The following is a 12,089-nucleotide window of genomic DNA, read 5'->3' on the forward strand; positions in this document are numbered from 1 at the left end:
AAAGCAAGAAGCAGCTATGATAATGTTTAACTTAAATGAAGAAGTGTATGTCTGTTTTGGAAATAGTTAACAGTGTTTACAATAAAGTTTAGAGAATCTAGTTTTTTTGTTTATGTTTGATACATACACCCCATAACTACACGAAATGAGAGGGCAACAAGGGAACACTTTAAATTACAGTCTACATATACTACAACTACATATAATAAGGTTGAATGTTTGCATGGTAGTTAAGAAAAGGTTTGTAGTACATTTTATTCTACTCGGCCCAAAGTGCACCAGCACCACTGCAGCTATCGAAAAACATTAATTTTAAGATAAATATACATGTGTATTATGATGTTATATTTATGTTATATCCTGGAAGTAGCAGGAAACAGGTTAATCTAGTTTTCCACTGTATTGCACCTCAATGGTACAGTGCTGCTGAGATTAGCATATGCTACTCTTTCATCAGGTACATTTTCTTATGGAAGTTTCTAAACCAAACCATGCAACATCATTTCCCCATATTTCAGCTGTGTTGTTTATAGTAATCTCCATGATCTCACATAAAGTAAATACTATACTCGACGTTGCAAATTCATCTTGAAGCGCTGTTGAACTTGCCTTATATCGATATAACAACCAGATCCCTTTATTACTTTTCTCTTTTATTTAGCAATTACAAATTATATGATACATGTAGTAATATAATTCTGTTAATCCTGCTTTAAAAATATATTATTTGTCATTGACCTGACCAGGTAGCCGCCACACACAACTGACGCCCCGAAGCAGAATGCTTCAGTACATCTCAGAAACAGTATGATGAGCATCGAAAGCATGTTGTCCATGTACTACAAACACACAATACAGAATGCTATAATTGTCTATATACACAATACAGAAGAATATGAGAGAAATGTAAACCTGTTTGTCTGGTTTGGTAAGGTCCTGTCATGACAACCATAAAATAACCTTTAAAGAACAAAACAAATCATTGTGTATCATCACTTTTCTTTGCATTGTTACTGTTTAATCAAACTTTTAAAAAATATTCTGTGTAAATATTTGTCTGGAATTTAATGTTACCAATGCTTTGGCAATGTACAGCCTTTTTTTACCATGCCAATAAAGCCACTTGAATTTTCAATAGAACAAATGTATGTGTCAATGAACACAAAAAGTTTGATTAAATTAAAACAACCAAATCTACATGCTGATGCCTATAAACAAGCAAAGTCTGAACACAGCTGTGAGTTTTTTGCTTCCTCATTTTATAACAGAGAAACGAAAAGATGTAAAATAAACAAAACCACAAACCACTGTACTTGCCATTTGTTTGCTCATATATAAGTCCCTCCTCCCATCAGATCTATATTACTCTTGAGTTTCATAGAAACGAGAGGAACTATGTGGCAGATTTTCTTGGATTGAGACTAGATCTGAAAAAAGGTAATTTCGTCATGTCAGCTGTTTGTAAATTAATGGATTTAAAAGAATGTTATTGGAAGCTCTGCAATCCTCTGCTGCTTTTACAGCGATAAACTGTATTCAAGACATGAGATTATATTATAAACATCAGGAATATATAAAACATAATTCAGAGAAAGGTTTCATTTGAGGAAAAGGATCCAGAATACAACATTTTCCTAGAGGAGTTTACGAAAGGAAGCTTTAATCTCGTGTTCATGTAAGTCTGAGTACATTTACTCATTTATTTAATTTGCTGCTGTTTATTTCACTTACAGTATCCAGGGCCGGATTACCCAATGGGCATTATGGGCACGTGCCCAGGGGCCCATGCGCACTTGGGGCCCAAGAAAAGGAAAAAAAAAAATTCTAAAGAAAATATTTTTTTTTTTCTTTTTACGGAGCGTATTGTATAGTTGCGCAACTTGCGCTAAGTGTCTGTCTTTCTAGCAAAAAGACTCACGTTAATGCATTATATCTACAGTCAGTGCAGTGGCGTAGACCGTAGGGCGTTGGTACTTGAGATTTTTGACGCGTTGGACCCGGGTTCGAATCTGCCTTTGGCCGAACTTGATCTTCTTCTTTCTCACTTTTGATATGATATGGTTATTATTTATATGCAGCACACAACTATGCAGTTTTTTCAACCTCATAATGTTTATTTTAGGTTTCAGACATTTCAATACATATAAGCAAGCACCGAGTAAAACAATACATTTGGATTAAGCGTGAAAGGTTTAATATAGGCTATGCATAATAAATGACGCTGGCTTATCTTTTTATTAAGCAAGTTAATATCAGTGTGTATTGATCACTGATGGTATAAAGTTAAGCCTCCTTAAGAATTTCACATGCTGAAAGGCAGGCTGATATATTTGTATTCATAATATAATTCAAGCGCAGCTGTGGGAACGCACTGACTTAACAACCCCGCCCCCACGCGAACTTCAAATAAATCCGCACTGAATTGAGCGCGGACTGTGGGATGAGTCGTTGACGTTGTAGGTCAAGAAAATGAGTGAAAGAAGCGGTTGTTTTAAACGCAAACGAAAAAGAGAAAAAGAGGAGAGGGAGGCGTCTTTATTAAGACAGCTTCCATCTATCAAATCATTCTTTAAAAGTAGCCAGGCTGAGGCCCAGGAGGCGGAGAATCAGGGTGAAGAATGTGTGGTAGATCGAGATTATTATGATGATGACGAGCATGCTGCTAACCAGGGACCCGAGGACGTCGTGGAGACTGAGGCTAACGTTAGCAAGGCAGCACAACCTGCTAGCGCTAACGTTATCGGTAGCAGCAGCAGAAGCGACCATGATGAGCAGTGGTTTAATCAGGTGTCTGACCCGGCATTGTGGGGGGCAATCGACGAGGATGCTCGTGCTGTTCTTATCGATCGTGGACCTGCTGCTTTTCATAACAGAAAGAGCACATATCTAGCCTCAACCCGTGATGGGGGTCTGGGTGGTAACGTTAAGCGCTCCCTTACTAATGATCTGCTGTGCTGTCAACTCCCAAATAGGGAAAAAGTTTCCAGAGACTGGATCACCTATTCACCATCTACAGGTAATATTTTTTGTTTTGCCTGTATGCTTTTTTCTACCAAGAAAAATCAATTTGTTAGTGGTTTTTCTGACTGGAAACACCCTGAACGTGTGCGTGAGCATGAAAAAAGCACAGAGCATTGTAATTGCATGTTAGCATTGCTTCGGCGCTCATCTGTCACCGGGAGCGGGACTGTGGATGCTAAACTAGTGCAACAGCTAGATGGAGAGAAGCGGTAATGGCGGGAGGTGCTCAAGAGGGTTGTGGCTGTCATAAAGTTTTTAAGCGAAAGAGGACTGCCTTTCCGTGGCGATGACGAAATACTTGGCTCACCACATAATGGTAACTTTCTCGGCATTCTGGAAGTCATCTCTCAGTTTGATCCTTTCCTCGCCGAGCACATTAATAAGTATGGACAGAAGGGTAGAGGCAGCACATCCTATCTTTCATCCACTATATGCGAGGAATTGATTCAGCAAATGGGCAACAAAGTAAAAGATATCATAGCTGCAGAGATAAGGCAGGCAAAGTATTTTTCTGTAATAGTGGACTCTACACCTGACCTGTCACATACTGACCAGCTGACATTTATTTTTAGATTTGTGAATAACGAAGGAAAAATAATTGAACGATTTGTTGGCTTTGTACCAATTGAGAGTCACACAGGGGAGAGTCTGGCTGATACTGTAATGGCTATGCTTGACAATTTAGGCTTAGATATTGCAAACTGCAGAGGCCAGGCATATGACAATGCAAGCAATATGTCAGGGCGTTACAATGGGCTGCAGGCTCACTTGAAGAAAAAAAATCCATTAATCCATTACATACCCTGTGCAGCACATTCTCTCAATTTGGTGGGTGTCAACAGTATTGATGGCAGTTGTCAAAATGCAAGTCAGTTCTTCGGCCTCATGCAGTCCCTATATGCATTTTGTGCGGGTTCCACTCGTAGATGGAACAGATTCTTCAATAATGCAGACATCAAGGTAGATATGACGTTGAAATCACTGTCATCAACACGTTGGAGTTGCCGTGCAGATGCAGCTAAAGCCCTTTGTGGCAATTATGCACAAATCAGGGCTATACTTCAGAGCATTTCTTCTGATACAGAAGAAAACCGTGACACACGCAACGAGGCAGCAGCACTGTTCTCAAAACTGGGCACTCTTGACATGTCATTTATGGCACAGTTTTGGCACTGTCTCTTAAGCAGATTTAAAGTGACAAGCGAGGCATTACAAAAGGCCGACATTGATCTGATGACTGCAATTAATCTGTTCAGGTCTTTGAGATCATGGGTTGAATCCCTTAGAGAACAATTTGACCATTTTGAAACCTCTGCAAAGAACATTCCCAGTGTGTGTCAGTCATATAAAGATGAACTGCAGAGGGTCAAAAAGCGCAAAGCATTTTCAGATGAATGCACAGAGCATCAAGTAACTCTGAAAGGCCAGGAGCGATACCAGGTAGAAACATTCAATGTCATTATTGATAAGCTAATCAGCTGTTTAGACCATAGACTGGATGCATACCGGAACGTTAATGACATCTTTGGGATTCTACTGAACATGGAATCAGAAGATTTGCCCACTGTTCGTAAACAAGCGGATGCACTCAGCGCTTCATATCCTTCGGATTTAGATCAGAACCTTGCAGATGAAATTATCCAGTTCAGATTCTTTATAGAGAGCGAGCAGGATAAGTCTCCTCAAAAACTGCTGCAGGTGCTCTTGAAACATGGTCTGCAATCAACTTTCCCCAATTTGTTTGTAGCCCTACATATTTTTTTGACACTGCCGGTTACAAACTCTGAAGGAGAAAGATCTTTTTCACAAATGGCAAGAATTAAAAATGAACTCAGAACAACACAAACACAAAATCGCCTCAGTGCACTTTCACTGATGGCCATTGAATCTCAGCTGGTCATGGACTTGGATTTTGATGATATTGTAACTGAGTTTGCTAACAGGAAAGCCAGGAAGAAGTATTTTTAAGGGCAGATGGAGAGAGGAGAGAAGGAGAAAGACAGACACACAGACAGCCCCTGAGGAGAAAGACAGACACACCGACAGCACCTAAGGAGAAAGACAGATAGACAGACAGCACCTGAGGAGAAAGACAGATAGACAGACAGCACCTGAGGAGAGGAGGACAAAGACAGACAGCACCTGAGGAGAGGAGGAGAAAGACAGACACACAGACAGCACCTGAGGAGAAAGACAGATAGACAGACAGCCCCTGAGGAGAAAGACAGACAGACACACAGCACCTGAGGAGAAAAACAGACAGACACACAGACAGCACCTGAGGAGAAAGACAGATAGACAGAGAGCCCCTGAGGAGAGGAGGAGAAAGACAGACACACAGACAGCACCTGAGGAGAAAGACAGACAGACACACAGACAGCACCTGAGGAGAAAGACAGACACACAGACAGCACCTGAGGAGAAAGACAGATAGACAGACAGCCCCTGAGGAGAGGAGGACAAAGACAGACACACAGACAGCACCTGAGGAGAAAGACAGACACACAGACAGCCCCTGAGGAGAGGAGGAGAAAGACAGACACACAGACAGCACCTGAGGAGAAAGACAGACAGACACACAGACAGCACCTGAGGAGAAAGACAGATAGACAGACAGCCCCTGAGGAGAGGAGGACAAAGACAGACACACAGACAGCACCTGAGGAGAAAGACAGACAGACACACAGACAGCACCTGAGGAGAAAGACAGACACACAGACAGCACCTGAGGAGAAAGACAGATAGACAGACAGCCCCTGAGGAGAGGAGGACAAAGACAGACACACAGACAGCACCTGAGGAGAAAGACAGACAGACACACAGACAGCACCTGAGGAGAAAGACAGATAGACAGACAGCCCCTGAGGAGAGGAGGAGAAAGACAGACACACAGACAGCACCTGAGGAGAAAGACAGACAGACACACAGACAGCACCTGAGGAGAAAGACAGATAGACAGACAGCCCCTGAGGAGAGGAGGACAAAGACAGACAGCACCTGAGGAGAGGAGGAGAAAGACAGACACACACACAGCACCTGAGGAGAAAGACAGATAGACAGACAGCCCCTGAGGAGAGGAGAAAGACAGACACACACACATACAGCACCTGAGGAGAAAGACAGATAGACAGAGAGCCCCTGAGGAGAAAGACAGACACACACACAGACAGCACCTGAGGAGAAAGACAGACACACACACAGCACCTGAGGAGAAAGACAGATAGACAGACAGCCCCTGAGGAGAGGAGGAGGAGGTATACTGTGTGTTTGAGTGTGTGTGTTTGAGTGTTTGTGTGTGTGTGGTGTGTGTTTGAGTGTTTGTGTGTGTGTGTGTTTATGCAACAGCTTATAACAGCTTATGTGAAACAGTTTTGTCAATTTTTGGACAGGTCATGACTCCAGAAATTGTAATTCAAAAGCAACCAATATTATACCAGAATACAGTTTAAATCATCTTGTAATGTGTCTTCTACCATTTCACTTTTTCATCACAGGAAAAGGGGGAGAGAGACAAAGAGTGGCAGCCCCTGGTCTGGAGAACCGAGGAAAAGAGGACAGGAGAGGAGAAAAGAGACCGACAGGAAGGAGACATTAATAGGTGTGTTACGTGTTTGTTTGTGAATTATGAAAGTTATTTTGATTCATAGAACTGGATTGGTAAAGGTGAGGCTCTATGTGATTGCAAATGCCAGCTAGTTGCTCAGTAGAGATTTTACCAGCAAATAGTAACCAAAAATGTAAAAGCTTGATTGGGGTGGGGGGGATGGCGGTTGGTGGGGGGGGGCCCTACAAGACATTGTGCCCAGGGGCCTTGGAATTCTTAATCCGGCCCTGACAGTATCAAACGTCACTTAAGTCATGAGGACGAATATAGCTTCCTGCCTTGTTGACAGAGTCGATTTACACTAACTCCAACGTGGGATTCAGATAGTCAACATTATAAAAGTCAGTAAACTGTCAGCAGCTTCAGTGATGCAGATGGTAAAACTTGTGTCATACTCATTTTGACGTGATCAACCCAGATTCAAATCCACTTTTTGGCTAACATTTTTCTCCTTTCTCAAATTTCAAATCACATCAGAAAAACATTTATTTTCAATCAAAATTGAGAAAAAAATCTAAAACTTGAAAATCAAAAAATCTGACCAGCTGATCAAAACTGATCAGTTTACCTGGTAACTGTTGACGTCTAATGTCATTCAGCGGAAGAGTTCTTTTGACCCTCTGGTTTTATGACGACGTCCATTACGGAATAAGTAACTTTGAAAAGGTTCAGAGTCACGATTTGTAATATTTTAGAAATTCTATGTAAAATATGCATCAGTTATATTGGAGAATCATGATCTTCAGGTATGTTTATGATTTCTTGAAGTTTTGTTTTCACTAAATGCATTATACTTCATGCATAATACACGTTTCATATTTGCGCTCATATTTGGCCTTGTTTGTTTAGGTCCTCACTTAAAGTAGCATTAACAAACAAACCCTTTAAACATCATTAACGCATGAATCATTGTTTGATTAATTAACAAGTAACAGGTTTATACACAGAGAAAGAGCTGAAACAATTATTTTGGTTTAGCATTAGCTTGTATATTAGCATGGTTTAGCTTTAGCATGTATATTGCATTTTTATTTAAATTGTTTGTCATGGTGCATGTGCTTCTATTTTTATTTGCTAGTAATTTGATTGGCAGAGTCTTACAGAGCATTAAAGATGAAAATGTTTTTCCAGTAGGGTAAATGGGTGAAGATGCTTCCTTAAAAACAACATTTACTGCTAAATTCAGAGTTTAGCATCTGCAGGATAATTATACAATATCTAATATATTATGAAGGGGAATTAATGGAAAAAATTGGTAATTTATGCATTTTGACAATTTGAAATGAAATCCAGTTATTTTTATATTATTTCTAATTGAAAGGAAGATAATGACAATGGATTATTCCTTCAGATTTAACCATTAAATTAAATTTAAAATTAAATTCTATTAAAATAAACAATAAAACACCAGCAGCATCATGCTGTATATATAAAATCAAGATTTATAAGGAGTAATTTTGATTATTGTGTGGAGATTTAGAGAAGTTTTCACAGTTTTGTATTAGTGATAGAAAGTGTTAGAAAAGCTTTTGCATTCAGCTCTGTTAATGTTTTGCCTTGATTTTAGACTAACAAGAAAATTAGTTCCATCTTAAATACTATTATTGAATTTTTTCTGGTCATATTAAATAAGTTAACGGAACATGTTTTCTTTTCTGTTTCTCCAGTGGCTGCTTTTTCTGTGTGTTTGCCGTGCTGATACACAAAGGTGAGCGTCTGAACAAACTGAAAGATAAATTCATCAAACAGACTGTTTCCAATCAAAGTTTCTGTCATTTCAGTGTGTCTACAGGTCACAGTAGAGGGTGTTATCGGCGGTTCTGTTGTTCTGCCGTGTTCTTCAACTCAACAGGATCTTAAACTTCAAGACATCAGTGTGCATTGGAGACACAATGACACTGAGATCGTGTATGATATAGTCAAGGGTGAAGATGTAGTATTGGTACAAAACACAAGGTACAAGAACAGAGCTAAAACTTTCTCTGACGAGTATCTGAGAGGAAACTTCTCCATCAAACTCAACGATCTTCAACACACTGATGGAGGGAAGTTCAGCTGCCTCATCACACCCTCAGATGAACAGGAAACTATACAACTGAACATCGAGGGTTTGTGAAATTAGTTAATTTATTTTAGAATTTTTAAATAAAAAAATCGCCTGAATGCTCATGTATAGAGTATAAGTGAGTATAGAGTATATCTGTATTACAGTGCAGTAATGTTGATTTTTCTGAACTTGTTTTGTTGCAGAATTAACAGCAGGAAAAGGAAACAAATCTATTGAACAAGCAAACCAAGGATCAGCCCAGACAAACACTGGCATAATAATCTGTGTTGCTGTAATATTAATTGTATTAATTTTAATATCTGCAATGGCCTATTTCATGTATCGCAGGAGAGGAAGATTTCAGGCAGCAGTATAGAAGTAACAAAGGCAAAATGAAGGTTCACTTTCTCTCATTCTGACTATATTCTAAGTCAAATGCTACATTACAGCCTTCTTTTTTCAGTGTTCTTGCTTCATGTTGAGTTTGTCAGCTATTAAATTAAAGCTTCAATATTTGGATGTACACTCTCTCTATCAAAGCTTCTGTTATCTTATCTGCTCAAGTAGTATTTTCTGTTGATATTTTTGACAGAAAATGGCTGAAATTTTAGAGCACCTCTAATACATAATGTTACAGATGCAAAAAATTGTATAAACTATGCCCTAGTAGAAGTACAGTAAAGCAAAATGTAGAGAAGCATGCATAGGAAATAACCCTAACCTAGCTACTTTTAAGATTTGCTTGTAGAATAGCTCTCTGAAACAAATGAAATATTATTAAACAGCAATGACCTTGCTCCAGCTCTTGACTGGCTTTCTATAGGAACAGGTTCAAGAGTTAAAGTCACGGTCTCCTTCATCTGCTGAACAAATCGATGGGATTTATCTTGTTATTTTAAATGATCCCTCAAAGAGGAATGAAATCATTGACTCAGTCTGATGTCAACAGACTCTCCTTCCACGTCATTCTCATTAATATAAAAAAAGAGGAAAAGTATCATTTTAATTACCCATCAAACTGAAGCTTGTACTAAACCAGTGTTTTTGAAGCTTTTCCTATTAATTTGATAATAAGTAAAATACACTGCTGTATAAAAAAATCAATAATTGATATTCCATGTATGAAGTATTAATAGAAACACAATGCATTAGACTGTTCAGCGCTTAATCCATAATGTTCACACTCCTTCATTTTGGATATGAATAAAAAAGACTGCAGAAAAACTAAATCTCTCTGTGAACACACCTAACTTTACTGGGGGAAAAAGAGACAAATTTCCATTTTAAATGTGAGAGAGACACTTCCCCCGCTTACAAACATCTGAAGTTACTCTCATCTTTGTAACATATAAATATTAGCTTGAGTGCTGTCCTTTTACTTAATTAATCACTTGCCGTATCTACACAAAATGGCTGTGTGATAAGGAGTGCGTTGGGCAACTCTCCTGCAGCCCATTACAAAATGTTGTCATACTTGCAAAGATGGGAAAAATTGGCTCAAAATGTAAAACGTCAATCACTAATTTCTGTACAAATGTTAATTTTGAAAATATATTCCGTGGTGGCCTTAGTTATCATTATTTAAGCAACAAGGGTATGAGAGGTGAAAAAAAGATAATGAAAATATTTGGCCCGCCCCACAAATGAAGTAACATTTATTTACCCACCCCGACTTGCGGGGTCCGCGGGTTATGAGATGACCCATGCATCGGGGACATCAGGCAAGTTTCTTTGCTGCGTAGACCTTCGTATTGTAACCTTATCAAAGAACCTAATAAAATATCAAAATATATATTCCAAATATTTAATATATTAATATATTTGTTTTTAATGACCCGCCCCGCAAATAAAGTGCCAATTTCTTTATCTGCCCCAACCTGACCCGGGGGTTACCCACGGGGTCCTTGGGTTATGAGATGAAGTTTAAAGAAAAAATTGTTTTAAATTAATAAAAATGCATTTAATAAAAAAGCTTTTCTGACTTAGACTAAAATACAAAAAAAAAACATTAACAGTTATTTAAAATATTTAATTTAATAATTTCTTTGGCTTTATGTTTCTTAATTATATCTGTCTCATTTTACAATTAGGGAACAAATACACTGTTTGAAAAGATATTTTTAACATTCAAAGACATATATTGTCTTGATGTTATCATGACTTGACGCACATTAAATTAATAAACAAAAAAGACAAACACATAGGCCTACTCTAATCGGGGCTAAACTTAGAAATAAATATATTAATAAAAGTAAAATAATTCCAAGGTACAAAAATTTACCTTTTAGATTTGAATCTGAAAGGTTGTACCTGTGTACCTTAAAGTGTACCATCATATTTTTTACCCCTAGGAACAAAACTGTACTTCCGAATACTGATAGTTCGGGGGACAGAAAAATGTTTTCCCATTCTCACATGCTGCTTCCCGTCAGACAGAAGGTCTATGATACACCTACAGGTGGAATCAGGCACGTTCAGCTAACAGAGCTTGTCCTGATGCAGTGCTGGTATGATTGTATTGAACTGAGAGCTAAAGTCCACAAACAAGATCCTGGTGTAGGTTCCTGAGGAGTCCAGGTGCTGAAGGATACAGTGGAGGGCCATGTTTACTGCGTTATCTTCAGACCTGTTGGCTCTGTAGGCAAACTGCAGGGGGTCCAGAAGAGGGTGCTCAAATAACTTCATTACACTGCTGTGCAAAGGCAAAAGACCGTAACTTAGATTTTTGTCGAAAATGAGTTCTTGATATTTTTGATCATTTCACTTTTTCATGTGTATCTTGAGTCAATTCCATTGTTTTTCTGGGAAAATAATGGAACATCTCAACCGTAACTTCAAAAAGCCCTGGAGAAACCAAGGCAGAACACCGTAAAACACCAGTTACCACTCTTTTACCTTTTTTTGAACGCTCAAATTGAGTTACTGTGTTCTGAATTTGTTTAGCCGTGTGTCAATATGAGGTTATGCTGCCAGTTTTGGAGTTATACGGTGTATACAGTAGCTAGAATGATCAATCATAAAATCAGTAGCCTATAACAGTTCGCGATTAAATCCATGTCCTACCTTTTCTTGTAACCCAATAAAATCAATTCATGTCAATGAACGTCATCGGAGATTTTTGATCCGCAATCATTCTGAGCATTATTACCACTTGCTGGCATTCACTTCAATCCACAAGTTGTTCTTTTAGATTAATAATCAATTACTGAGTCACCTTAATGCAGTCACATTCCTCAATGCAATATCCTATATGAGATCAGGATTTTGTAAATAATGATCTACAAATATTGGTAATGTGGAAGTTAATGCCTTTTGCCTTGGTATGACTTCTCATGTTTTGCAGACAATGCAAAGACAGAACACATTAACTTCAAAACAGCTGGTCAGCACATTACTTCAGGGTGGATGGAGAAACAG

At 38.7% G+C, this 12,089-nt stretch overlaps 1 protein-coding gene across 1 annotated transcript; it reads left to right on the plus strand.

Annotated features, from left to right (window-relative positions):
- Positions 1 to 781: 781 nt before the first annotated feature.
- LOC132098524 (uncharacterized) lies at positions 782 to 9,107 on the plus strand. The gene is made up of 5 exons (XM_059504610.1): positions 782 to 805; positions 1,382 to 1,437; positions 8,293 to 8,333; positions 8,407 to 8,733; positions 8,876 to 9,107. Exons 1-5 carry the CDS (start codon positions 782 to 784, stop codon positions 9,046 to 9,048), a joined length of 621 nt encoding a protein of 206 aa, XP_059360593.1. The 3' UTR covers positions 9,049 to 9,107.
- The last annotated feature ends 2,982 nt before the right edge of the window (positions 9,108 to 12,089 follow it).

The sequence above is a fragment of the Carassius carassius genome, chromosome 22 (genome assembly GCF_963082965.1).
Source record: "Carassius carassius chromosome 22, fCarCar2.1, whole genome shotgun sequence".
Lineage (NCBI taxonomy): Eukaryota > Metazoa > Chordata > Actinopteri > Cypriniformes > Cyprinidae > Carassius > Carassius carassius.